This window comes from Cavia porcellus, unplaced genomic scaffold (assembly GCF_034190915.1).
Source record: "Cavia porcellus strain 051 isolate PalLab524CR breed Dunkin Hartley unplaced genomic scaffold, mCavPor4.1 scaffold_29, whole genome shotgun sequence".
Classification (NCBI taxonomy): Eukaryota; Metazoa; Chordata; class Mammalia; order Rodentia; family Caviidae; genus Cavia; species Cavia porcellus.
Window position 1 is genome coordinate 20,186,676 of NW_026947512.1, and position 27,965 is coordinate 20,214,640.

Here is a 27,965-nt window from a genome sequence, read left to right on the forward strand (position 1 = left end):
TTGCTGTACACACATGCCACCCCGATTTCCGTTGAGGAGATTTCCCTCTCATGTGTGAGTACGTCCAGTCTCTCATCACCTGCCTATCATTAGTTTCTTTCCAATAAACTAGTGTGCCCTCCCTATTTTGTCTTCTGATGTGCATGGCTTTTGCTTTTGTATGGAATAGCGCTAGTCTTCTACTAAAGCTCAGTTACGATAAGGCCCACTGTCAGCCTATGTCATGTACGGTTTCTGGTGAGCCTTCCCTGAACATTTATATGTTGAGAAACATCATGTTGCAATGTAAATTATTACTGCATTACTATTCAGTGGAGTTAGCTTTACTTGAGCTTTTAAATGTATTAAGATGGGCTGTGTGATCGGTGCATCTCATCTCTGGGTAAAGAGCAAATTTCAAAGGGGAGCTGGCTACAGTGGTGTCTCTAGCCACCACTCTGCAGCGGAGGAAAAGGTCCTGAGGACCTGTGTGCCCTCCCTTTCCACAGCTCACAAGGAGGGAGGGTGCTCCCAGGTCTACACAGCTGCTGGGTGGACTAGAACTTGGCCTTCTGAATTGTTTAGCCCCATCCCTACCCCACTTGCAAGGCTTTGTCGTCTGTAGCTTAACCTCATGGTTCAAAGCTGAGGGAAAGAAGGCTGACTCCTATGTAGTCTGGGTCCCCTGTGGCACATTTGCCCTGATTCACCCAAATCTGTTTCTCCCGTTATATCAGTTGCTTGTTGCCCCCTTGTGTCTAGCATGTGGACTGCACAAAGCAAAACAAAAAAACCTTCAAGATGAATTTAGTACATTTCCAAAGAGACCAACTGATTCCAAGTCTTCCCATACGTCCTACCAAACCAAGCAAGGAGCCCTGGACACTCCAGAACCTATTTCTTCCGTATACGATCCAATTTTTGCAGAGCAGATGGGACCTGTATGAGGAAAGGCCGGTGAAAAGGGTTGGGTGGCAGTGGCCTCTCGGGAGCCTGCGGCTTTAAGCAGCCAGCTTGACCGTGGGCAGTGTGAGGGGTTGGGGTTAATGATTTACCAGCGCCTCCTCCTTACTTACCAAGGGTCAGCTTCACGGGAGCAGCCCAGGCTCCATCCTCTGGGCCCTCACCTCCAGCCAGCGAGCCAGAAGGCCCCCCAGGCGGCCCACAGCATGATCTCCATCAGCGAGGGCCAGAGTGAGTGGAGTGGCTGAGGCCAACACGTGGGCTGGAGTGGGGTCCAGGGTGGGGCTGTGGGGGACTGCACCCCTCCTGACCTGCATCTTCCGGGGAACCTACAGACTGTGACCTCTGGAGCCACTGAGCGGAGCTGCCGTGTTGGCATCTCTGGACCGCAGGCCCAGGCGGGCATGGCCCTATCTTGTAGGGGCTGAGGGCTGCTCAGGTGGCCAGGGTCCTCGGAGCTGGGATGCAGCCCAGGCGGGCCCAGGAGGCCTCTGCCTGTTCCCATAGCTTTCCCCACAAATCTTTAAGCCTAAGGTTTCTTCTCAGCAGAAAGTGAACTCCACTCTCTTGTCCACACCCCTGTACCCTCACTCTGGATCATCCTTCCCTTTGCTTGGGGGCGGGGCCCATGGGGACTCACAGACTCCATGCAGAGTGGGACCTGGCTCCGTGGGCTTGGGTAAGTGAGTGACCAAAGTCCCTGAACTTCACTGAGCTCCCTGAATTCAGCTGTGTCTGCCAGGTGCCAAGCACTGTGCTGGGCAGGGAGCAGATAACAGAGAGGCAGACGCTGACCCAGAGAGGGAGGTGGTGATGAACTGATGAGGAAGTAAATGGTAACATGTCAGACTGAATCCTCCAGAGGAGAACAAAACAGGGCAAGGGGGCTAGAAGCAGGAGGGGCTGCTGTCTCAGAGAAAGTGGCTAGGGGAGGCTTGGCTGAGAAGCGCTCTTTCATACAGTCATCTATAGGAAGTGAGGAGGCAAAGCTATTCGGTTGTCTGGGGGGAACCTGTTCCAGGAAGAGGAGGCAGCCTATGCAAATGTCCTGGGGCATTAGCATACATGGTGTCTGGAGAACAAGGAGGCCAATGTGATGGAACAACCTTAGTAAAAGGGAGTATTGGGGTCAAGAAGGGCACTGAGGGGCCAGACCACGGGCCATGTGAAGACCTTGCACTACATGATGGGAAACCACCGGAGGCCTTGGCTGGTGGAGTGATGTGAGCTATACACAGACATAGGTATGTGTGGAGATCTAGAGAGATTTAGATCACATGGGTACAGACATGGGTCGCTCTGGACTCCAGGTTGAGTGACTATAGAGGGATAAGGGTAGCAACAGGAAGAGGCTGTCCTACAGAGAAGGCAGGTGGAGGAAGCCAGGTGTCCACAGTGACGAGCGAGTGTCCGTGTCTGCTGTGTGGTGAGCCACTTGCTAGTGGACGGGATGTAGGACCTGAGGGAGGGAAGGGTCAGGAATACCCTGGGCTTTTGGCCGGGCCCTGGCAGGTTGAGGAGGGGATGGGAGAGGCGTGGTAGGCACACTGAGTGTTTGTGCTCCTGGCATCGGGTGAGATATTGGTCAGCAGCCAGCATCCGAGCCTGCAGACCCGCAAAGGGCACTGGCTGCAGGGAGGGAGAGACAGGGAGTGGCCAGGGTACCATGGCCTAAAGTCACCAAGGCCACCGGGCGGTATCTCAGCCTCCCTGCAGGTACTTCTGCACTCCACGCTAGTGGGAAGCCACTCATGGGATAGTTTTCAAGCTCTCTGGGCGCCGTGTGGAGCAGGACTGGAAGGGACTACAAGAGATTTGATGCAGTTGCTGCAGGAGTCCGAGCGAAAAACAGAGGTGGCTGGAAGCTAAGGGTGAGAGTGGCAGACAGGAATAGCTTTCAGGGTACATTTTGGAAAAAGCAGCAACAAAGCTTTGCTGTGGAGACGGGTGTGGTGGTGCACACCCATAATCCCAGCATTATAGGAGGCCAAGGCAAGAGGATTGCAAGTTTGAGCCCAGCCTTGACAGTTTAGTGACTTAGTGAGACCCTGTCTCAAAATAAAATGAAAAAAGGAGGCTGAGGATGTAGCCCAGGGTGAAGGCCTTGGGGTCGATTGCCAGTCCGGCAGCCAATCAGTGAATCAATCAGCTGCGCAGTGAACTGGGGAGAGCCGCTCTCTCCGTCTGCCTCAGGTGCTGGGCGGGTGCTGGAGCCCCTTTCACTCACTGGGGGAAACCAGGGGAAATGCAGCAAGGAACTGAATCGCTCAGTGGGGACCTGGGGTGCAAACTACATGAGGAAAAACTGAGCCAATGTGCCAGGGAGCAGCAGGACATACGTCCACTTTGGGGCTTAAGAGAGGTTTAAACTGTAAGGACAAACACAGGTGTTGTCAGCGCACATGTGATAGTTAAGGACAGAGGAACGCGGTGAAAACACATGGGAACCAAGGAAGCCGAGCCCTGAGCAGCTCACACCCCAAGAGGAGAGGGAGATGTAGGAGCTGGCAACAGCAATCAGAAACACCCAAACCATACTCAGAATTTGAAAGCAGATTTGTTTATGTCAATAGGCACAGACTAGGGGGCTGGGGATTTAGCTCAGCGGCATAAGCGCCTGCCTTGCAAGCAGGCAGTCGTGAGTTCGATCCTTGGTACCGATAAAAACGAAAAAAGACCAAAAAAATAAATAAATAAATAAATAACTTAAAAGAAGGTGAGGTACTGGGAATGCAGCTCAGTCTGAAGGCCCTAATATCAATCTCTGGTTTAACAACAACAACAAAAAAAATCAAGCAGGACTGTGGGCTCTTTTTGGCAGCAGAGTGGGAGCACCAGGCTGGGTGCCAAGTCTGGGAGTTGTGGTCTCCTGCTAAGGCCCCTGGGAAGCCCTGGCTACCCTTATCCTCCCACCGCGGGCTCCGAGACAGTTCTGGATGTGTCCAGCAGGGGGCGCGCTCCCGGCTGTGGGGATCAGAGAATGGGGAGCGGCTCCCAGACAGCATTGGTACTAGGGAACCCTGGGTGCTGCCCCTGGAGGCAAACTTAGCAGCAACCTGGGTCGCAAAGCCTCTTCAGAGGCGGGATTTGGACAATCTGAAGCTCGTGTGTGAGAAACCATTTCTGGACCATTTTACTGGGGGCAGGGTTGTGTTTGTTTTGTTGTTGTTGTGCTGTTTTCTGCAGGACTGAGGATTATACTCAGGGCCCCACGCATACCTGGCAAGTGCTCAGCCATGGGGCTGCATCCCAGCCCCTTCTCTTTCTGTGTATTTTTGTGCCCCCTGAATGCTGGAGGCAGCAAGTATGACCCATAAAGAAAGCTGCCACTGACCCGAGAACGTTTTGGAAGGACAGCTGCCCATGAAGAAGTGTGTGGAACAGTTGGAAGAGTGCAGTCACAAGCCTGCGAAGCAGGAGAATGTGGACCATAGACGACTTGGGCGTCTGCCCTGGTGACTTTGACCTCACACCTGACTTGGTGCTGATGGGAGGAATCAGCGTCACCATCTCAGACCGCAGGACTCAGTCACCTTCTCAGAACCTTCTCCACAGGGAGTCTTCCACAGTGATTCTGTCTTGGTGGGGTCTCGAGACTTTTCCTCTGTGATTGGATCAAGGCAGCACATACCTTTGCCAGGGTCTTCGGCTGTGGCTGGTGAGGCTCATTCCAGCTCTGAGAGTCTCTGCCTCTGCTCCCTTCCACTGCTGTGTGTCTGAGTCCTCAGAGGCCTGTCCCCAGCATGGCCTGCCTGCCGGCCCAGTTTCTCAGCACTGATGCAGCAACAGGAGCAGACAGACCCAAGACCTGCAGTGTCTGCTGCCAGGGCTTCTCAAAAACCGCACGGATTGCAAATTTGAGAAACTCATGCTCTTTCTACAAAATGAGTAAGGGACCATTTCGTAGCATGCACAGGGTGGACATGCAGGTATTTTAACAAAACAAAATGTGCTCTGAAAAATGTTCCCATCTTGTCTCCACATGAAGACATCTTCAAAGGGAAGCAGAAGGAAGGAGAACTGGGATCTTCACAGAAATGTATGTGGCAGGTAGAAGCTGAAACAGACATCTTTCTACCAAGCATCTAAATGTAAACAGCATTTACCATTCAGAGGAAAGAAGCAGTAACAGCCTTTCCTGCAAGAGTCGTGACAGTTAAAGCGAATGTCCTGCTAGAGCTTCAGCTCACTGCTGCTGAGGATAGATGCCATGGGATGTAAAGAGACAGAACACAGCCCATAATGACCCCCGGGGACTGTGCTCTGCCCAGCCGTCCCGAGTGCTGAGAGGTTTAATGCAGGCAGGCATCACCAGCGGTAGAGACAGGAAACAAACCACGCAGGCAGTGAAGGTTTGTCAGGAAATGGAGGAATCAGCCATTAGTAGCAAACAGATTCTGGGCTGGTTGGCGTTTGTTGACAGAAATGACACCGTATTGGACCCCGATAAAAGCCAGCTTCTGCCACAAAAGATTGGCCCGTGAATTGAGTGATGTGTCGGTCTGTAATCTGAATGGCAGGTCTCAGCTCTATATTTTTAATGATCCTTTTACAGAAGCCCTTTGACTTTGTTTCCTCTTTCTTTCTTTCTTTCTTTCTTTCTTTCTTTCTTTCTTTCTTTCGACAGAGTTTTACTCTGCAGTTCATGCTGGCCTTGAACTCCCTTTGTGTCCCAGGCTGGCCTCCAACTCACAGCAATCGTCCTGCCTCAGCCTCCTAAGTACAGGGATTACAGGTGTTCGGCACCACACCCAGCTCCCTCACTTTTAACAACCATCTTTATTTTTTATTTTTTGATGTTCATTACATATGTTTAATGAAAAGTGCAACTTATAGAGTGCATCGGATAGGGTAGGTACTGTTAGAACAAACACAGGAAAACCTCATTTCCTCCTCACAGCACAGTCCTGCAGATCTACCTGCCTCAGCCTCCCAGGTGCTGGGATTACAGGCGTGGACCACCATACCTGGCTAATTTCTTTCTTTGTTTAAATCTGTTCTACTTCAAGGAGAAAAAAAAAATTCAAAACACGTCAATCAGAGCAACAATGATACATACATTGTACATTGTCATCCCCAAATCATTCACCCAGAACACAAGACTTCTGCCTTCAATTGTCTGAATAGAAATCTTTCTCTTCAATGACTTCAGAGAAATCAGTTAACAACCATGTTTAAAAACATGGTAATGATTCCAATTTCATAAAAGTTGTGGGGATTAATCTCAAAATGTTACCTAGTAAGTCCAATAATATTTTCAACAAGGGTGTCACAGCCATGCAATGGGGGAAAGAATGGTGCTCTGGAAGATGGCCCCAAAGCTGGACACCCACATGTACAGGAGTAAAGTTGGACCATTACCTGAAATCATTTGCAAAAACCACTCAAAATGGATCAAAGACCTAAGCACAAGTAAAGCTGTAAAAGTCTTTAAAAAGGGGGCTGGGGATTTAGCTTAGCGGCATAAGCGCCTGCCTTACAAGCAGGCAGTCGTGAATTCGATCCCTGGTACCGATAAAAAAAAAAAAGTCTTTAAAAATAGGAAAAATCTTCATGATACTGGATTTATAATGATTTCTGGGCTCTGACACCAAAAGCATAGACAACAAAAGAAAGATCAAACTACAGTGCGTGAAAATTAAAAACTTCTGTGCATCAAAGGATACCATCAACATGGTGAAAAGCTGATCTGAAGAAAGGGAAAAATATTTGCAAATCATATGACCCCATATCTGATAAGGGGTCAACATCCAGAATGAATGGAGAACTGACATAGCTCAACAACAAGAACAAGAATAACCCGTTTAAAAAACAGGCCCAGGACTTGAATAAGCACATCTCTAAAGAAGATATGCAAATGGCCAATAAACACTGGAACTGCTGTTCAGTGCTACCGACCACTAGGGAAATGCTCATCAGAACTCCATGAGAAGGCTGGGCATGGTGGTGCATGTCTGTAATCCCAGAATTCAGGAGGCTGAGGCAGGAGGATTGCTGTGAGTTTGAGGCCAGCCTCGGCTGCAATGTGAGTTGAAGACCAGTCTGAACTGCATAGTAAAATCCTGTCCCAAAAAGGAAAAAAAAAAGAACTATATGAGAGCAGCGCATGTCCATTAGCATAGCTGCCATAAAAACAATGGTAAGACCATGTTTCAGGGCTGTGGGGAACTGGACCCTTACGTACTGCTAATGGGAATGTGAAATGGTGCAGCAACTTTGAAAAATAGCGGAACAGTTTTTCCAAAATAATTGTGGACTAAATCACTAAAGGATCCAGCAGTTCCGCTTCTGGCCATCTACCAGAGTGATTAGAAAGCAGGGTCCTCAAGAGATATTTGTTTGACTCCCACATTCATCGTGGCCTTATTCATAATAGCCAAAAGGTGAAATTAGCTCTGATGTCCAACAGCAAACGAATGGATCGGCAGAATGTGGTGTATGTATTCAGCAGAAAAGTATTTGGCCAGGCACGATGGCACGTGCCTGTAATCCCAGTACTCAGAAGGGTGAGGCGGGAGGCTCACTGCGAGTTTGAGGCCAGCCTGGGCTACAAAGGGAGTTTAAGGTGAGCCTGAACTGCATAGTGAGACCTTGTCTCAAAAAGACAAAAACTAATAAATAAACAAACAAATAAATGGAAATTTTGGCAATGCTACAGATTAAAGGAATCTGGAGAACATTAATTATAACAATGAAAAAAGCTAGGCTCAAAAGAACTATTGTACAATTCCACTTATACACAACTCCTAGAGTTGTCCGAGTCATAAAGACCAAAGGATGCTGGTTGTAGGAAGCTAAGACAAAAAACAGGGGGCTAATAAGTTTAGCGAGTACAGAGTTTCAGTTTTATAAAATGAAAAGAATCCTGCAAGTGAGTGCTGCTGTTTGCCCAGAAATGTAAGTGTACTTAACTCTATGGAATGCTCCCTTTAAACCTAGGTAAAATGTCAGTTCTAGGTTGTATGCATTTTCTCACAATTCAAGATTTAAATTTTAAAATGAACTATCCTTTACTGACTGCCATTGTAATAAAGATGAGTAAAATGCGCAATTTTACGTGATGGAGACGAAAGGACCCTCAGGCCCTGGTGCTGTCTGAAATATCCACGGGGCAGCCAGTAACCAAGCAAGATGACCTTAATGGCCTGAACTCAGGTACCTGCTCGCTGGCTCTAGCAAACTCCTGCAGCTTCTGATGATGCCCTGGGCAGCTGCCAGCTGGGAGGCACTGTTAGTGGCGCCCGCTCCCCTTTGGGCTGGGGAGTAACTGAGGAGCAAGTGGGCAGCTGCAGGACAAGGCATTGAGGGGTGCAGGTGCAGAATCCCAGTGTGCAGGTGGTGCATTCCTGACTCATGACTTTGGTTTCCCGGGCACTGGGAGAGGCCAGCACCTGAGAGCGGGCGCAGGGGCATCTGTGGAGAGCAGAGAGTGGTTCAGGAAGGCCCAGTCCTTGAGCACCTGAGAAGCCAGCAGGGTGCTTTTGCAGCTCTTCCGGCTGGGGCAGCGTGGCGGCGCACTTTTGCCCCATCTGGACAGCCTCAGGGGTCTCATGTCCAGGCTCAGGGACAGAGGAGGTGGATGGTTATGCTCAGCCAGGGACCCAGCCCTGAAAGTGATTTAGGCAATGCAGGGTTTGAAGACAACAGGAAGTGGAAGGGTGGTACTGGCTCTCCTACGGAATGCAGTGAGGACAGAGGCCATGGCATATGGAAAGCCGGAGCCTGTCCCCACCCCTGGGCCCTGAGAACACCGAGGCTGAGAGTCCCTCCCACGAGGGTGCCCGCCCCATGGCAATGGGAGACCTCAGGTCAGCCTTTGCCCAGCTGCCCTGCCACAGTCACCTTGTCCCTTGCAGAGATTGGCGTCGGCATCACCGGCTTTGGTGTCTTCTTCATCCTTTTTGGGATACTCCTGTACTTTGATTCCGTGCTCCTGGCATTTGGAAACGTGAGTCCCCAGGTCCCGTGCACCTCCTCTGTCCCAAATTCCCAAGCTCTGTACTGCCAGGTGGGTTAACCCCAAGTTCACCTGCGTCCTGTCCTTCCAGAGGTCAGATATTTATCGCTGAGCCTGGGTAGAGGCGGGTGCCAGGCTCAGAGGACCTGAGGACCTGAATTCTCAGGCCAAGCTCTGGGTAGGGCCCTAAGAGTTCCCTGATGGATGAGACCCTGTTCCTGTCAGTACAGGTGTCTGCATGGCTGGGGAGGTTGGTGGGGGCACAGTCCCAACAAGATAAACACAGTGACGGGAGAACCAGAGGCTTAGAAGCAAGAGGAGGATGAGGGAGGGAAGATGGGTGCAGAGGTGGATGAAGCCTGTGCACGTGGCTGAAGGGCAAGAGGAAAGATAGAGAGGCGGGGTGGAAAGCATGGATCACACTGGGAGACAGCTGGGGAGTTAAAGTGAGTGGTCCCCCAGGAGCCATGCAGAGCTGTAGACTGGAGGGCCTGGCGTGTAATTCTGTAGACTGTCGAGCCCCTGGAGTTTCCGGGTGATTTTGGTTATGGCTGTGGAACCTTGGCCTTCACCTTTGCCAGCAGGGAGGTTCTCAGTGTCCATCTCGACTCCCTGGAGCCTCGATGAGAAAGGGAGCCATGGATGCAGAAGGGTTAGACTCTAGGGACGTGCTAAGTGCCCCCTGTCCGGCCCATGCCACCCAGCAGCTCTAACCCTGACCAGCTGGAGAGACTCACTGGGCTCTGGGATCCCACCTCTGCCTGATCGGTCCTGCTGTGTGGTTCTGGAGGCATCAGGCCCTGCCTGATCCAGGCTCCAGCCTGAGCCCCAGCTCCGTGGGCCCCACGTCTGCCCTCACGCTTCTCCTGCTCCTCCTGCTCCTTCCGTGCAGCTGCTGTTCCTGACCGGCCTCTCCTTCATCATCGGCCTGAGGAGGACATTCTCCTTCTTCTTCCAGCGGCACAAGCTCAAGGGCACCAGCTTCTTCCTGGGCGGCGTCGCCATCGTGCTCCTGCGCTGGCCCCTCCTGGGCATGCTCCTGGAAACCTATGGATTCTTCAGTCTCTTCAAGTGAGTGCAGAGCCTCAGGACCCTCTGGGACAGAGGCCCAGGGACAAAGGGCTCCACTAGAATTCAATTTTCTGTGTGAGTGAGGTAGGGGTGCAGGAATGGATCCTGTGGCCTCACTTGTGCTGGGCAGTCACTCTACCATTAAGCCACATCCCAGCCTCTCTGTCTCTCTCTGTCTCTCTCTGTCTCTCTCTCTGTCTCTCTCTCTGTCTCTCTCTCTGTCTCTCTCTGTCTCTCTCTCTCTGTCTCTCTCTATCTCTCTGTCTCTCTCTCTCTCTCTGTCTCTGTCTCTCTCTGTCTCTCTGTCTCTCTGTCTCTCTCTCTCTCTCTCCTTTCTCTGAGGCAGGGTCTCACAAAGTCACTCAGTTGCCCAGTTGGCTTTGAACTTGCAATCTTCCTGCCTCGGCCTCCCAAGTAGCTGGGATTACTAGGTGTCAGCCATAACATCTGGCTCATAATTTAAACTTCTAATCTCCCCACCTGACCAGGACAATCAGAGCTTCTTCCCACTCCAGCCATGTCACACAGATGTCCCCCATCAGGCCTCTCTTGAGTGTTAGGCAACAATAAGACACAAAGGGCATACAGAGGTGGCTCCCTGCAAGGAGAATGCAGGGTGTGAGGCAGCACCAGTGTGGCCTCGCCTCCAGCACTCTCCATGCCCAGAGCCTGGCAAATCTGGAGCAGCCAGTCTAAAGAGGGGAGGAAGAAAAGGCTGTGGGACTACAACAGTTACTGTTATTTACCCCATTTTATAGTTGGAAGTAGAGAGTCAGAGAAGGAAAGGAATTTGCCAGTGTGTAGGGGCTGCACCTTGCATGCAGGGCATCTAGCTGCAGGAACTCCCTTCTTAACCACTGCCCGCTGTGGCCTCTCTGCACGGGGGTGCAGCGCCAAGCCTGCCCCAGGGCCTGCTCGCCTGAAGCCTGATTGGGACCTCAGCCTCCATACCTTGCTCCTCCTCCAGCCGGCCCTGAGCCCCCTCTCCTCCCTTCTGCTCTAGGGGCTTTTTTCCTGTGGCCTTTGGCTTTCTGAGCAACTCGTCCAACATCCCTTTCTTGAGTGCGGTGAGTAGCACCTGAGGAGGAGGTGGCACTCCAGTGGCTCACACTGCGCCTCAGTGTTAGCCTCTTGCCTCTTCCCTGCCTCATCCTCCTCTTGCCTCTAAGCCTCTGGTTCCCCCCTCACTGTGTTTATCTTGTTGGGACTGTGCCCCCACCAACCTCCCTCCCATCTCCCCTCGCGCCCACCCCGCTCCCCGCTCCTCTTCCTCTCCCTGCTCCTTCCCCTGTGACGAGAGTGGCAGAGGTGGGGGCCACAGCAGGTGCATCTTGGGTGAGCCTGTAGAGAAGGGCAGCTGGAGAGGTGGAAGCTTGGAGACTCCAGATGACCTCCCAGAAAGTACCTGAGATTTCTGGAGAGCTGGCTAAGTCTGGACCCCAGGCACAGAGATGGTGGCAGCAGGAAAAGCGGGCAGTGCCTTCCCAGCTCCTGGGTACCTCCACCCCGTCTCTGAAGTAACTCACAGACCAAGCCTGCCAAGATGTCCAGGAGCCCCCGCAGCAGCATCTGATGCACCCGCCAGCTGGGCCCATGCCACAGCCCCTCTGTGCCTGCACACTGCACCACTATAGCTCTCAAGGCCAGCCCCACCCTGGCCCTCAGGTTGAGTCAGCTCCCCACCCTTTGTCTGCAGTAATGATTCTTGGCTTCCACAGCTGTTCCGGAGGCTTCAAGGCACCAGCTCAATGGTCTGAACCTCAGAGATGAGCTCCTTGAACTTGGATCATTGATTAAGTGGGCTAGAAGGAAACCGGAGGCCATTCCGAAGGCCCCCACCCAGCGCGGATTCACTCCCCATCAGAGCCAGGCCTCCCCAAGTCCTGAAGCAAGGATGGTGCTGTGTGAGTTCAAACCTCCGAGTCAACTCAAAAGGCCCCCAGGACAGGTGGAAGCAGAGACCACAGCTCACAGAGACCTGACTGGGCGGGCAGCACATTCCTCCTTGTATGAGTGGAGGGGAACGTGAAGATTAAATCCTCCAGCTGTGAGAGTGTCTCAGCCTCGAAGTTAGTGTTCCCCACCCAGAAAGTCCACACCAGGCCTCTAGGGGTAGCCCAAGGCCACGTACCCCAAGTCCACACAGCCGATGATGCATCAAGATCAGCAAGCACTCCTCTCTGTGATTTTTCTCCCGGTGTTTAATAATCCCAGCAAGTGATGTGGGATGTTCGCGAGCCCCAGCATCAGGAAACATCCGGCAGGTGACGGGCCCCAATCCATGTACTGTCAGAGCCGGTCGCTCTGCAGAGCACCCTCCGTACCCTCATGGGGTACAGAGACCAGCCCTGTCTTCAAGCAGCCCAGTCTGATCAAGGGCAGTCTCTCGCAAAGCAGCACTTAGCGAGTATCCACGGTGTGTACCTGGCATGGGAGCGAGTGTCCAGGGGACAAGGGGAAGGCCTTGCCCGGCCAGCACAATTACATCATGGCGGAAGGAGGGGCTGGACTTGGGATCCCTTTAGATGCACTGCCACCTTGAAGTCACTTACCTGCACTCCAGCACATCCACTCTACAGGGCCACCATTTATTCTCTTCCTCCCCCCTCCCCTTCTCTCTCTGCTCTGTCTCTCCCTCTCTTAGCACTGGAGATTAAACTCAGTGACACTGTAACGCTGAGCTACATTCAATACTTTTTATTATTTATTTACATTTTGGGAAAGGTCTTTCACTAAGTTGCCCAAATTGGCTTTGAACATGTAATCTCCCTGCCTCGGCCTCCTGAGTAGCTGGGATCACAGGTGTGTGCCACCATGCCCAACTACTCTCCTTCCTCAGAGCCAGCTGTTTGCCTAGCTGGCTTGCCATCTGACTGTGTCATGTCACATGCATCTTAAATCCCTGTGCAGAGCAGGTGCTCAGAAATTGAGGAGAGAAGGAGGGCAGAGAGCAAGGAGAGAGCCCCCCTCCCACCCTCCCACTCCTCACAGCCCATGAGATGCCCCGGGGTCAGGGCCGAGCTGACCTGGTCCTCTCGGGGCTGGTAGTGTGTGGGCAGGGAGGTGCCTCTGTCAGATTGTGCCCTCGCTCTCCTCCTGTGCCTGCCTCACTTCAGTCAGGGAGTGGCTGCAGCTCTTCTGCAAAGGGAAGGGACACTTCCCACAGGCTCACGCCCTCAGATGGCTCCTCATTGTTGGGACAGAATGGTCCTCCCGATTGGGGGGGGGGTGGGAGAGGGTGCAGGGGGAGTGAACCAGCGAGGATGCAAGGCATGAATGGGGCCCCTCTAGAGGAGGAGAAAGAGAGCAGAGGCGGCAGGCAGGGTGCTGAGCCCTCTGAAGAGGGCCTGGGAGGAGGCAGAAGGGGCTTGTGCCTGGAGACGTCACCCAGGCGGGTTGATAAAGGGGACATGAGCAGGAGCTGAGGGAGTGAGCCCAGGAGCCCAGCTGTCTCCCTGCCGGTGCTCACCCACTCCTGGCGTCTCCTGCCCTTCTCCAGGACCCCGAAGAGCTCCCGCTCAGCCAAAGTAGGTGCACAGCGCATCCCTGTCCTGACCAGTGGGGCACTGAGGGGAGAGGGATGCATTCAGGGAGGCAAAAGGACAGGGACACCCAACGCCCAGGTGCCAGCTTGACCCACTATCCTGGGATGGCTGGGTGAATACACTAACCTGCATTTGTTCGTGAGGCCAGGACCCTGGGGTCCCAAAGGCTTTGTCCTTGCTGTAGGTGGGTCTGGGCGTTAAACACAGTGAACACCCTGCAGCTGAATTTAAGGCCACAGAAGCTTTGAGGGAGGCAGGGAACCCTTCAGGGTTCATGGGTTCAATGAGGCTCCTTTGGGTAGATCTCCAAATACAAACACAACTGCCCACACACTCTGCTAGCCTTCTACCCGCTAAGAACCTTCTACCCGCTAAGAACCAGGACCACTTGCAGGAAGGAAGCCGCCCCATTTCAGAAGCTTTCTGACCATGCCTGGAATTTCTTTTTTTTTTTTTCCTTTTTATCGGTACCGAGGATCGAACTCACGACTGCCTGCTTGCAAGTCAGGCGCTTATGCCACTGAGCTAAACCTCCAGCCCTAATTTCTCTGTTAATACTAAACACCAGACGCTTTGTGGTGGGGGAACCGCTCGTGGCCCCAGAGCACTGAAGGTTCTCTCCCAAACCACTGCATTTTCCTGCATGTACTTCATGCCCCTGCGGATGAGACAGTCAACAGGGAGGTAGCGAATCCTGTGTGCGTGTTGTTTGTATGTTTGGTATGAGAAGCATGTGTGAGGATGTGGTATAATGTGTTTATGTGGAGGAGGGCATGCGGGATATGTGTGTACCTACATGTATATGTGATGTGCGAATGTACTGTGCAGTGCATGGTAGGTATGTGTGTATGTGCTGTGTGCAGTATGTGTGGCATGTACATACATGTGTATATTTGGGGGGGTTGCTGCATGTGCGTAGTGTGATATGCGTGTTGGATGTATGGCATGACCGGTATACGGTGTAATGGGTATAGGTAGAGGGCCTGTGGTATATACATATATGTATATGTCATGTGTGTGGGTGTGGGTGTAGTGTGTGTGTGGCACACACACACACGGGTGTGGTGTGCAGCTGCTTTATGTGTAGAGTGTGTGTTGGGGCGGCAGCCCCCCCACATTTATGCATGTAGGAAGTCGCTGCCCAGGGCGGAAGTGGGGCCCCCAGATGCCCACTCGCACACAGCAGCGGGAGCCCAGAATGCAGTCACAACAACGCACTTCCCTGAGTGCCTCCAACCCTTTGAGGGGGGCAGCGCTGTGTGGTTCTTCCTCCAACACAGCTCTGCCCTCTGGTCTTGCACTGCAGGCTTGCCTGCTGCTGGGGCCTGACAGTGGTCCTGCAAGGACCTTCTGCACAGCATCGCCTTCCAATTCAGGCTCACGAGCCACCCCTGCCACACCTGGGCTGGAGTTTTCCCGGCTCCCACAGCCTCTGCTGTATTTTAAAATCATCTGGTTGAGAGTTGATTTCTCACACTAGACTTGCACTCCGAGGAGGGAGAAGAGCCCTGTGAAGCTCACCTGGTGCCACCACACCTGGCACCACAACAGCCCCTGATGCCACACAAGGGATGACTTCCAAACCAGGCTGTACCCAAGCTTTGCAATGCTTTCCATCATTCTCCTTCGAGATTAATCCTGCCTCTGCCTGACGCCCTGCCCAGGAACATGGCAGGCACAGAGAGCCGTGGTTCTAAGATGTCACAGAGTCAAAGTCTGTGAGCATGAGTGACTGAGTAGGCAGCGGGGGGTCAGTCTGATCAGCTTCCTTATTTTGCAGACTAACCACCGGGGCCAGGAGATGGGGGCGACTTTCTCATGGCTCATGAGAATGAGGGCAGGACAAAGGCCAGATTTGAGTTCTGGTCCCCTATCAGGATTTGGGCCCTGCGCACCATGCCAGGGTCCCGCAGGGAGGCTGGGCTGGGGGTGGGGGGAGACAAGCAGAGGAAGGTGAGGGCTTAGGAGCTCCAGGCTCAACAAGCCAGGACAAAAGCACTTTGTCTTTTCTCATGTTTACTGGGCAATCTGAAGTGCCTCATGATTGTTTCCAAGGGAAATTGAACGTGGGAGCTGGCAAAGTGGGGCAGGGGAGGAGGAAACACAGGAGGGGAACAGGAATGAGGGTAGGTGAGGATCAGGACACACAGCTCCCGTCTCAGCAGTCAGAACAACGACGGGGCCAATTCAATTCCTATCTCTCTGAGCCCACAGAGAGCAGAGCAGAGACAACTGACCTGATAAGTCAGAGAAAGGTTTTTCTCCTCCCTGAATTATAGGCAATAAGGTGATGTAATAAGAGTCTTTGAGGTTGTGAAGGGTTCAGAGAAAAAGGGAGAGGAGTGCCTCTTTTTTCCCTTTTCTAGAAAAGATAAAGAATTGGGTTTCTATTATAGCAGGAGGGAACAGGGCCAGGCTTGGGAAGGCGTCCTCTAATGGAGGCTGCAGAAGCCAGCAGTCATGGATCTGTGCAGAGCCAGCAGCAGAGAAGTGCATGGTCCCAGGCCCAGAGAGGCGGCTTGAACCTCAGTCTCAGCGAGCTGAAATCCCGACCCCTTGTCCCCGCACCTATAAACTGCATCTCATCCCTCTTATCTCTAGACTTCACTCAAGCAAACCTGAGATTCAGAATCTTGACACTTCCAACCCCTAGCAGTCTTGTTCCTTCTGCCAAAGGTATCCTCGCTTCCTTCCTGACCTTACTAGTCTTACTAGTCTTTCGGGGATGCCCTCCTGAGGATGCCTACCTTGCAGGAATTGAGCTGATGACCCTGTGCAAGTGTCAGTCATACTTCTCAGTTCTATCCCTCTACTGGGAGCCTCTAGAGACAGGGGCCTTCTCTCTTCTGGGGCTCAGCCCCCAGCACCTGGCCCTGATGCTATGCCCAACCTCACCCTGTTCTTTCTTTCTGTCTTGACCTTGGGGAAATTCCTAGAACCTGCCTCTTTTCAGGATGAACTCACTGGCTTCCTGGCAGCTACTGCTCCTCCTCTGTGTCACCTCCTTGGGAGAACCCCCGGCAAAAGTGGGACGTGCGGAGAATCCTAGACCCACAGGTATGCATTGTCAGGGAAAAGGGTACAGGAACAGGTGGGTTGTTGCAAAATTGCCCCTAGCACACTAGTGGGAGTTGATGCAAGGGCATCTTGTGGAGAGCTCTCATGAGCTCTACCAGTTAGGGACCACTTACCACAGTCACAGGCACCAGGGGGCTCACCCAGCTCGGGTGCCTGTCATCCACCAAGCTTCTTCATGGTTCTCTCACAGTTCTGTGCCCTACACCAACCACTTCACTGTGTGGATGTTGGGAGGAACGTGACATGCAAGTTTCTTTCATCAGTGACTCAGATCCTTTTAAGGGACTTGAATAAAGAACCTAAACACATGACAGATTTTTAACATTGGCCAGCCTCACAAGTCCCCTGGAGAAACTGAGACCCAAAGAGCTAGCGAAGCTTCTCCAAAGTCATCCAAATACTGCAGAAGCCCAGAAAGTGCCAGCACATGATGCCAAGAGTGTGTGTGCTGCATGGCATGAGCTGCGGCAGCGCTGGCCTCCAAGTCACGAGTGTGGACTAAATGCTCCCTGGTGGTCAGCTCTCTGAGGCAACTAGAACCCGTTCCTTAGCCTCTCTGGATCTCAGCTCCTACCATGGAACTTGGGGCATGCACCACACATGGGATCCTACTGTCCATGGCCACAGAACATCTCAAAGCGAAGCCCTGGTGTCTCCTGCCAGAAGTGTCATCCTACTGGGACGATGCTCTCTGCAGGTGAAAGGCTTTAGACAAGGCTGCACACAGAAGCCTGAGCATGGTCCCGCCTCTGGTTTGGTGTGTAACTGGAATTCTGCTGCCTGTCTCAGCAGGGCCCTGGGTGACGTGGGAGGAGCCTGAGGCAGACTGCTATTAACTCTGGACACTGAAATCTCCAACACAGGCATTAACTCCAGCACACGCCCACCCTGTCCACTAATCTCTTGCCACAATTGGCAATATTCACTGTCTACTCTGAGCTAGTTGCCCTATTTTACTGCCAACAAGTGAATTTAATGAGACTGCGTGGGAAGTGCTCTCCAAATTAGCCTCCTTAACTCTCAGTATGAAGGGGACACGGTACACCCCAGGCTGGGGAGGTGAGCCAGTTAAGGTGACCTAGATAATTTCTGGTCTTCACTGAGTCCTGATGTTGCTTGTTAGTGGGTTACAATTATTGTTATCAGGCAGCCAGACTGGATCACAGGTGTGTGGGGACCCAATGACTTTGGCTCCACTTTCTTGATTTCTGTCACTATAACCTTGTCATTAGCTTTTATATATCTAATATGCATTTACTGAGGCCCTACTGTGTGCATGCAAGGCACTACTTCGAGCATTCTGGGAAGTAGAAGAAGGAAGAGGGTCTCCAGGAGCTCCCAGTCCAATTGGGAGCTGGGTGCAGAAACTCAGCAGGCCCCCCAGAGAGAGAATCCAGAAGGCAGACAGGGCTGAGGGTCCCCCAAATACTTTGGTCTTCTTGATTTCCAAAGTGCATACTCTTTGCTTCCTAAAAGCAATTTAATATAAAAGCTATTTAGGATACATCCAGCAAACACGTGGAATCAAACCCAGTTGCAGGCGAGAGGAGCCGATGACCTGTAACGGCCTAGGCTAGGACTGTGGTGCTGCATGCACCTCGCTTAGAGCTGAGCCTTCTAGAGGTCTACGGTCCCAGCTCAGGGTGGAAGTTTCAGCGGGTAACCCAAAGCCTGCTTCTGGCCCTGTAGGCTCACCTCCCTGTGCTCTCTGTCCTAGGCCAGCGGCTGGGACCCCTGGCTCTCCTGGCCCCCTGGGCACAGGGCCTGCAGTGTGCAGCGAGGAAGCCGGCGCTGGCCGGGCCACGCCCTCGCGGGGCCCCGCTGTGCCCACCAGGAGAGAGCTCCGCCGAGCCCGCGAGGCCTGGCCTGTGCGTCCCACATAGCCGCTTGATCCCCGCGCCACGGGGCTCCGTCCTGGTGCAGCGGGAGAAGGACCTGTCCACCTACAACTGGAACTCGTTCGGCCTGCGTTACGGCAAACGGCAGGCGGCGCAGGGCTGAGCGCTCAGGTGCAGGCGCGCCCTGAACTTCAGACCTCGCCGGCTGGGGGCGGGCACCGGGGCGGGCCTGCAGCCAGTGCTCGAGGCAATAAAGCAAAGCTACCGACTCAGCAAATGTGACGTTTGGAGTCTTTGCAAGCAGTGCCGATGGGGTTGCTTTTTTGCTAGTGTTAAGATGTCCGTGGGGCCGTCAAGGTCAGGACTTCTCAAACTACAAGTGGAGAACCAGATTGATCATTACCCACTTTGTTGTAGCTCAATATTTTTTTTAATTGGTTTTTTCTACTCTATCGGAGTCATCCTGGGTGTAGTTCAGGAAAGCCGGGAATGGTGGTACATGGGCATCTGTGATCCCAGCACTTTGGGAGGCTGAAGCAAGAGGATCACAAGTTCAAGTCCAGCCTAAGCAACTTAGTGACCCTGTCTCACAAAAAGAAAAGAAAAATGATCAGATGTAACTCAGTATAAAGCCCCTTGCTTCATTCCCAAGAAAGAAAGTAAAGTCAGTCAGAAGGGGACATTCTTGGGGACCCTATGGCTGGGGAAAAGAAATCTCAGTAGGAGACAGTAGGGTTTCTGTTGGGAAAGCACCAGGAAGTCCATCCTCCCACCCCCAGCCCTGTTTGACAGCTTCCGGATTCTCCTCTGCCTCTTGGTCTGGAAGGGAAATGTTCTTTCTTGGAGGCGTAGTGGGGCCCACTAACATACTGGGAAGCACCACTCTCACAAACCAGGACCCAGCAGGATGCAGGCAGAGCTGGGTTGCTATGGTAATGAGATGCACTGCCATGGAAACTGACAACCTGCCCCCACCCCTATCTTTACCCTTGAAACCACACTCCAGGATCTCTCAGATTTCCCATACTGCTGTGAGCTCATGTCATAGCAAGTCATGACAGCATGAATTGCCATTGAGATTAGGAAAGGTGTTTCATCCCTGAGCAGCCCCAGAGTGTGTGTTTGTACTTCTCAGAGAGGAGTCCTAGACTCAATATGCCTCCTGTTAAGCAAGTTATTCCCCTAGCTGCTTGAACCAAGACTTTCTCTGGTGAAGCCTGTGGTTAGGAAGAGGGTGATAGGTTTCTGAAATCTGCTCTTAGCCAGCTTGAGTTTTACAAAACTCAAATTCCTGGGGACTGCCTCTCCTTAAATCTAGGCAGATTAGAAAGGGGCTGCTTTGGGAGCTGAACAAGAAACCATGTTCTCTGGCTGTCTGAGGGTATGTGAGAGAGGAACATAGGAGGCTGCGTGCAAGTGCACAGCCTGTGCCTAATGGGACCTTGCCTATGGCATGGACCCCTCTGTGCACATTTCAGGCCTTATCAGGTGTCACTACAACTGAGTGCCCCCCCCCCCCCAATCTGTTCCAACTCATCCAGAGCCCTGGTTTCTGCAGGCAGCGGGAAAGGAACTGGTTGCTGCTTGTCTCAGAACTGCTGTCTGTAGATTCTGGGCTTCCCAGTTCTGGGGCTTTCTGTGGAACAAAGGGATCTTTGGCTTCTGGAGGCTTCAAGCTAACTCTGAACCAGTCCTCCCAATTGGAGGGAAGGGGAGCAGAAGACAAGCTGGGAAAAGTCACCTGTTACTTGCCCCAGGGGTTCTCGGGTCCCTCTCCAGACTCTCTAGGTGACTTTGGAAGCTAGGGCACCAAAGCCAAAGAGTTGGAAGCAGAGCCTTGCAGGGACCCTCCAATCTCCTGATTCCCAAGGTCTGCCCCGTGCCCATGGGTATGTTTGTTAGGGAAGGTGACAGCCTTCTTCCCCAGCCTTTCTTCTCCAGCCTCCTTCTTTAGTAAATAATAGCAGTGAGCTTGTCATTTGTCCCTATGGAAAAAAATGTGGGGGGCAGGGCTGGGAGTACAGGCAGATGTCTGCCCCTAGTGTCACTCTGAACATACTCATGAGCAATGTGTGAATGCCTGCAATGTGCCAAGCTCAAAGCTACCTCATTTCATCCTAAGAACAACTGCCTGGGATGCGTAGTGTGTTCCCCAAGTGGAAGAGAAAACCGGGTCAGGGAGGTTGGGTGGTGCATCCCTGAACAGTTGCTGCCAAGTTATAGAATCAAGAGTCAGACACACTCCCACTTTCTCACTTCAGGTCTGGAGATCTTCCAACAAGCTTCTCCTCCTCTGACCTTCACCCTTTCAAGCATGACCAGGTGGCAAACTCGACCCCTTCCCTACCAAGCATTTGTCTTGGCAGTCAATGTCACCCTACTCAGTTCCTTGCTTTTGTGACAGCACAAAGTCACCACCAGTCCCATGAGCAGGCTCCTCCAGTTTGGCCTCAACCCAGGGGCCACCATCTTGCTTTTGCCTGCCTTCCTCCCTGTCACAACTTCCCTGGGCCCAGAGTTGGTCACGGGGAGATAAAGGACGTTAAGTCTGAGAGCCCGGGTCACCTGCCCTGTTTTTTCCCACCTATCATCTTCCATTTATAAGACACCAGAGCCAACGTGGCTCCTTGCTTGGCTTTACTTGGGGAGCCAGGAGCATGGATTGCTTCGGGTTATTAGGGGTCCCAGGACTTATTTGTTTGACAGCCTTCACAACTTTCCCTTCAACCAATTACAGCAATTCCAGGTGTGGTGGCACACATCTGCCATCCCAGCATTTGGAAGGCTGAGGCAGGAAGATCATTAAGAGTTTGAGACTGGGGGCTGGGGATTTAGCTCAGCAGCATAAGCGCCTGCCTTGCAAGCAGGCAGTCGTGAGTTCGATCCCCAGTACCGATAAAAAAAAAAAAACGAAAAAGACAAAAAAAAAAAAAAAAGAGTTTGAGACCAACCTGACCAACAAAGTGAGCTCAAGGCCAGCCTCAACTGCAGAGTGAGATCCTGTCTAAAAAAAACAAACAACAACAAAAATGAGGTATAGCAGAAAAGGGTAAAAAGTCCCACTTCTGTCTGACACATCTGTGCCTCCTCATTCCCTAAGCCTCTTATTAAGAGGTACCAAAGGAACAAGAATGGCACAACCTGAAGGACACAGAGGAGGAACGGAAACAGAGCAGCTGGGAATCAGGGCAAGATTTCTGAGATGGAAATTACCTGGAGGGTTTTGAGGACCAAAGGAAACTGCTCCTGTGGTTGTGTCCCAGGACTTGAGATGTCTAATGGAGATGGAGCCCCCACAGAACGGGCCACTGGCTGAAAACCATGCACAGGGATTAGATTTCCCAAGGACAACACAGCAGGGCTTTCCTACCAACCCTAGGGAGGAGGGCAGTGGCTTCCTGTCTGGGGGTCAGCAGTGGGGAGCTTCCACCCCATCCCCCAGCAAGCACAGTAAGGATGTGGGCAAAAAGGAAGCTGAAAAAAAAAAGGGACCATGCACATCTGCACGTCCCGCCTGGGCGAACATCCAGCCTGCTCTCTCTCCCCGAGAAGGGCAGACTTGAGGCAGGAGGTGGCAGGACCCAGGACAAAATTCCTCAGACACTGGAGTGTGCCTCAGGGAGAAGCCAGCTCAGACCCCCTCACTCTGGCCGGGGCTTTGCCTGTCAGCCCCACCAGTACATGAAGCTCCCAGGACCTGCTTCTCTTAACAACAAGGGGAGAGTAAAGGAGTCACAAGAGGCTGAAGAAACCCTGCAACCCAAAAACGGGTCCAAAGTAAAAACACACAGAGCAAATGTATGATGTAGAAAGCAGAGAGAACATTTTTGGGATGGCTAAAAAAAAAAATCAAAAAATTTGCCACCATGTTTTTTTTTTTTTTTTTTTTTTTTTTTTTTTTTGAGACAGGACAGATCCTTTGGTCTACAAAACCCTCCAGGTAATTTCCATCTCAGAAATCTTGCCCTGATTCCCAGCTACTCTGTTTCTGTTCCCTCCTCTGTGTCCTTGAGGTTGTACCATTCTTGTTCCGTTGGTGCCTCTTAACGTGAGTGAGTTCAGGTTGGCCTTGAACTCACTATGTAGCCCAGGCTGGCATCACACTCATGGCAATCTTCCTGCCCCAGCCTCCCAATTGCTGGAGTTACAGGTGTTCACCAGCATGTCTGACCCATCATAGCCACTGCTGGGAATTGAATCCATGACCTCGTGCTTGCCAGGTGGGTGCCGTGCTCCCTTATCATAACCATTTCTAAGAGTGTCTAGTTCAGTAGTGTTGCATACATACATGGTTTGCAACAGATCCTCCAGAAGCTTTCCATCTCACAGGTTACATTTTTTAAAAAAAATTAGTCCATAATTAATATAACCTCTGAGGAAAGGTAAAATTTTGCATTCATAAAAAAGTGCATGCAATAAAAAATAGGAAAAAGATTCCAAAAGACTTTTGAGGTTAAAAACATGAGAGTAAAAAAATTTCAAAGGAAATTTTTTTAAAGTTAGGAAACATCATTAAGGAAATCTAGAAGACAAAACAATCAGGAAATAAAATACTAAAAATTTAGAAAATCAAACAGGAGTTGCAACGTCTTACTAATATGACATCCAGGAACACAGAAAGAAAGAGTAGGACGGGAAGACATAAGCAAAGAATGTATGCAGGACGGGACTAGGGGTGACCTCGGTGGCAGAGGACTTGCCTCGTGTGCTGGAGGTCCTGAGTTTAATTCCCTGCACTGCAGAAAAGCAGGGCAGAGGAGGGAAGGGAAAGGAAAGGAAATTAATGCAGGATGATTTGCCAGAACCGAGGGCATGAATTTTGAGACTTGAAGGGGTTCGTACAGCACTGAAAAGACCAAGGCCAGGCCATAGGCCCGGCAGTGAGCGTCCCCAGGAGTGAAAGCTATTAAGGGCCAGGAGTCAAAACCGCACCAGACTGGTCCACATCGGAAGATCTCGGAGAAACAACTTCTAACCTCAGAAGGAAACTAAGCTTCAGTCTGGAACCTATTCTTGATGAAATTGGTGAGAGTTTAAAAAGCTTTGGGAGCCTGTGCTTGATTAAGCAACAGAACAGGCTGAGGAAGAAGCCCCAAGCCACAGAGGACAGCTGCAAAAGATGTCCAGAAGAGACTCCCCCTAGTTCTCACCTGGTGTGAACCAGGTAGAAAGGCTCCGCGTGAGTTCAGGGCCAGGCTGGACTACATCGGAGAGAGACCCTTTCTTGACAAAGAAACAAAAACAAAACAGTATGAAAGTTAAAGAGTGTGATGGCACACATCTGTAATCCTAGCACTCAGGAGGCTAAGATAAGAGGACCTTGAGTTGAAGGCAGTGTGACTACATGGGGAGAATTTGCCTCAAAACAAAAAGAAAGCCAGCATGGGACACACACCTATAATCCCAGCACTCAGGAGGCTGAGGCAGGAAAGCTGCTGTGAGTTTGAGGCCAGCCTGGGCTACAAAGTGAGTTCAAGGCCAGCCTGAACTGCACAGTGAAACCTTGTCCCTCCACCAAAAAGAGAGAGAGAAATTAATTTTGGAATTAAAAAATAGCAGGACATACATAACCTTTAGGTAACAAAGACCAACCATGGCAGAGTAGCTAAAGAGTAGAAGGCTCTGCCTCTGGGGAGCAGGGGCAGGAATGGAGGCTGCTAATTTGCCTTTGTTTGTTTGTTTGTTTGTTTGTTTGTTTTGGTACTGGGGATTGAACTCACAACCTCATTGACACTTACATTGCTGAACTAAAACCCTGGCTCTAATTTGCCTTTTTGTTTTACTATTTTTTTTTTAAACCAGAGCATGTTTTTCTTTTCCAATTAAAAATAATAATAGGGCCGGGAATTTAGCTCAGTGACACCATGCCTGCCTGGCAAGTGCACGGTCCTGAGTTTGATTCTTGGTACCCTCTTAAAAATTAAAAATAAACCAGGGATTTAGCTCAGTGGCATAAGTGCCTCCCTGGCAAGTGTGAGGTCATGAGTTCCATCCCCAGTACCAAAAAAAAAAAAAAATTAAGATAATAATAATAATAATAGAAAGGAAGGGAGAGAGCGGCCCATTACCCACAAATGTGTTCCACAAATTCCCAGCCACACCCTAGCAGCTGCGCTTCTGCTGGTGACACTGAGCTCACACACCCCGATCACACACCTGTTAAAGGCTCCTCCACCAAGCCCCAGCCCTGCACCCCCTAACCAGTGCCTGCAGCCCCTGAGGCCCCGTGAGCTGCTTGCAGTCCCCACAGCTCCACCTCGCCAGGCTCAGGGGGGTCGCCCAGCCCCATGGCAGAATTCTGTCAAAGTCCCCACAACAGACAAGCCAAGGTCGCTGGGTGCTGTCCTCCCTACCGCCCCAGACGCCAAGATGCTGCTGTCACAGCCCCAACCCCTTCCCCAGAATTCTGAGTAACCCTTCCTTCCCACCTTCCGGCCTCCTGTCCGCCCACACAAATCAGCCCTGGATGGTTATTAAACTCCACTCTGGAGCTTTCGCTGCCTCTCAGGGCCCCAGCTGCTCGTCCCTGCACTCATCTTGCTGAGCTCTGTACCCTACCTGATTAGAAAACTCCTTCAAGGAGCCAGCTGGGCCCTCCTGGGAAGGGGAGCAAAGTGATGGGAAGAAGGGGGCCACAGGCAACCACTTTTCATCTTTCTCCTGCTTCCTCATTTTCTCCTCCCCCTCTTCTTCCTTCTCCTCTTCCTCCTCCCGCTCCCTTTGCACTGAGCTACATCCCCAGCCCTTTTACATTTTTGTCTTTTGAAAGGATCTTGGTAAATTGCTCAGGCTGGGTTTGAACTCATGACCCTCCTACCTCAGCCTCCCAGAGTGCTTCAGTGCAGATCTACACTGCCAGGCCTAGCTCCCAAGCAGCGGGGTGGGGACAGAGGAGTCCAGCTCCCAAACACAAAGCTCTGAGTCCAGTTTCTTCCTTGTCCACTTCCTGGCTGGACCATAGTGAGTTTCTCACTAAATGCTAGTGGCTAGGAATAAATCCACACTATTTCAAAGCAGCACAAATTGAACTCCACCTACCGCACCCTCCCTCCCTTCCTCCCTTCCGTGTGACCCCCAGCCTTGATCTGAATACCACAGTCTCCTTGGGGTCTCCTTTTGTGGGGAGAATAAAATTGGGGGCCTCAGTTAGAGCAAGCTCAGCATCACCTGTCTCCTGAGAGCACCCTGCCCCCAAGTCCCTGCCTTCCCTCTGCCCAGGCAGGGTGGGCCTGACCCTGACTGGATTTACGCTTCCGCTGACTGGTTCTCACGTCCCACTCTACCCCACTAGCAGAGGGCAGTGGCACTAAAACCCTCTCCTCTGCCCCCACTGGCTCCGCGTCTCTGACCTTGGCCTGGAGGTGACGCAGTCTGGGCTGGACAGGGCATCCCAGGGAGCCTGCATGAGAAAAGCCAGTTTCCTGGGCTGAGGGGCAGGGAGATGACCTGATAAGGGGCCTGTAGGCTTCCCAGGATGCCAGAGGACATGAGTTCAGGACAGAGATGGTCCTGGACTGTTCCCGCAGCCACTGAGGAAACGGCAAAGCCAGAAACAGGGAACCCTCCAGCCCTGGAGCCGGGCGGCCCTGGCTTGGGTCAGCTCGCCCTCTCCCATGCACATAAGAAGCCAGGCTGTCCAGTGTCTTGGGGCACTCACGTGACTGTCAGGCATCTGGAGTTTTCTTAGAAGAAGGCAAAAGCCAGATGCTTCCCCGCTGTTCCGTGAGGGCTCAGCTGTGCACATGAATAGCCTGGTCCTTGGGAAAATATCTGGGCTACAGGTGCCCTGGGCTCCTCCTTTCCTGCTAGGCTTTTCCAGACCCTTGACCACGGTCAGGCCTTGGCCTCAGGACTGCTGCTCACTACACCTGCACACCATGGGCACAGGCATGCGGCAGTGTGGTGCCTGGTGCTGGCCGCAGGCCCTCCTGTCCAGCAGCTGCTCTCCTCAGTGCTGTACTAGGGTGGGGACAGGAAAACCAAGGAGCTCCTCTCACTTCAGGATCCTCTTTCCCTCCTATGAGCCAGGCTCCACACCTCTCCTGCTCCCCACTACTGCACAGTCTGCCTGAGGCCTCCACGTGAGCAGACCAGGTTCCTGTGGGGCACCTCTGTCCAGGGTGGTTATTCACGTGACTCACCTGCATGCTTGTGTACACTGCTGGTCTCAGGCCATGTGCCAAGTGCAGTGCACACATCAGCAGGAGGCAGAGGGTAGATATGGAGATCGAGGCCATGTTTGCAGGGACAGTGTGGGATCCACAGGGGCCTAGAGCTACCACCTGCTCTGGCCCTGTCTTAGCTTTGGGAGTCTCCTGAATCTTGCCCTAAAATGTAGATAATGTATTTACAGAAGGAACTGATATAGACAGACAGCTGGTGGTGCAGACTGTGATCCCAGAGGTCTGGGATCAACAGATGAGTACAAGTTCAAGCCCACCCGAGCCATTTATCAAGATCTTGTCTCAAAAAATAAAAATTCCTGGGGATGTAGGTTAGTGCAAAGACCTGGGGTTCAATCTCCAATACTGCCCCTCATGTCTGTACACACACATGAAGACCCCACTGTGCTCAGTGTCTAAATCACTGCAGGTGAGAGTCCCCCAACCCCCCCTTCTAGGCTTAGCCTCGCTCCTTCTCAGCACCCCTCTCTTTTGCCCCTGACACCCACAGTCACAGAGAGGGTGTCACAAGGTGGAGCCTTAGTTTGTCCTCCCCAAAGGTCTCCACAGCCTCAGTGTCCTCATTTGAACAGGATGAGCTCTGCCTGCTTCACGGGGCTGCATTAGACCCAAATATAGCAGTAGTCAAAGCACTTCACAGCACATAGTAGGTGCTCAATAAAGGTGTACCATGTATTATGGCTTCCAAATGTATTTAAATACAGTACATCTGATGTCAAACTAAAAAACAGAGAGAACAAGAGAGGACCCTTATGCCACTGTCTTGAGATTCATTGCAGACTCCAGCAGCCAAGCGCCCGGAGGAGGTGAGAGATGACAGTTGGGGATGGGGCACCCATCTCTGGGAGGCTGCACCCACGAGGATATGGCGCAGGGGAGACACAGCAATGGCCCACTCTGCCTCTGTCTGTGGGTTGGGGTTCAGTGCTCCCTTCCCAGCTCTTGGTTTCCTGCTGTGTTGTGGGGCCCTGGCCCCCCAGTCTCCCAGGCTGATGTGGGCATAGGGAGGGGACATTCTCTTTCCGGCCAGTGCCTGTCAGCCTGGACTCCTCCGCCCACTCGCTCTGTCGCTGCAGATCCTGCCCTGACATTTATCCAAGACATTGGCTCCTGACGTGCAGACCTGCCCCACCCCGTGCCCTCTGCACCCCTTCAGATGACATCACCAGTCACACAGACCGTGACCTGGCCCAACCTTGGCCTCTCAGTTCCTGGGGTCCCCACTTCCAAAGGTCCCGTCTCTACCCTGCTGTTCCCCACGTCAGACTGTGCCCTGGTTGCCCCTGAGAACAGCTGTACCTCCGGAGCGGTGGAAACACTCCTTTACCTTTCATTTCTGCCAGCACTGACC

General features: G+C 52.1%; 1 protein-coding gene across 9 annotated transcripts; it reads left to right on the forward strand.

Annotated features, from left to right (window-relative positions):
- Window positions 1-1,049: 1,049 nt before the first annotated feature.
- Window positions 1,050-18,700, forward strand: Golt1a (golgi transport 1A). 9 transcript variants are annotated; one of them, XM_063239695.1, is made up of 6 exons: window positions 1,050-1,173; window positions 8,799-8,890; window positions 9,792-9,970; window positions 10,974-11,037; window positions 16,469-16,572; window positions 18,311-18,477. In XM_063239695.1, the coding sequence occupies exons 1-5, from the start codon at window positions 1,149-1,151 to the stop codon at window positions 16,562-16,564; spliced, it is 456 nt and encodes a 151-aa protein (XP_063095765.1). In that variant the 5' UTR covers window positions 1,050-1,148; the 3' UTR covers window positions 16,565-16,572; window positions 18,311-18,477. The 9 variants fall into 9 exon arrangements, with proteins under 9 accessions (XP_063095765.1, XP_063095767.1, XP_063095763.1 ...); XM_063239697.1 differs by having other exon boundaries at window positions 9,858-9,970; XM_063239693.1 differs by lacking the exon at window positions 10,974-11,037 and having other exon boundaries at window positions 18,311-18,700.
- The last annotated feature ends 9,265 nt before the right edge of the window (window positions 18,701-27,965 follow it).

What these genes read in the sequence shown, in the direction of transcription:
- Golt1a (XM_063239693.1), top strand. Translation starts at nt 1,149, where the DNA reads ATGATCTCCATCAGCGAGGGCCAGA. An exon ending in CTCCATCAGCGAGGGCCAGA is followed by an intron (nt 1,174 to 8,798) that starts GTGAGTGGAGTG and finishes TGTCCCTTGCAG; the next exon opens with AGATTGGCGTCGGCATCACC. An exon ending in GGATTCTTCAGTCTCTTCAA is followed by an intron (nt 9,971 to 16,468) that starts GTGAGTGCAGAG and finishes GCCTCTTTTCAG; the next exon opens with GATGAACTCACTGGCTTCCT.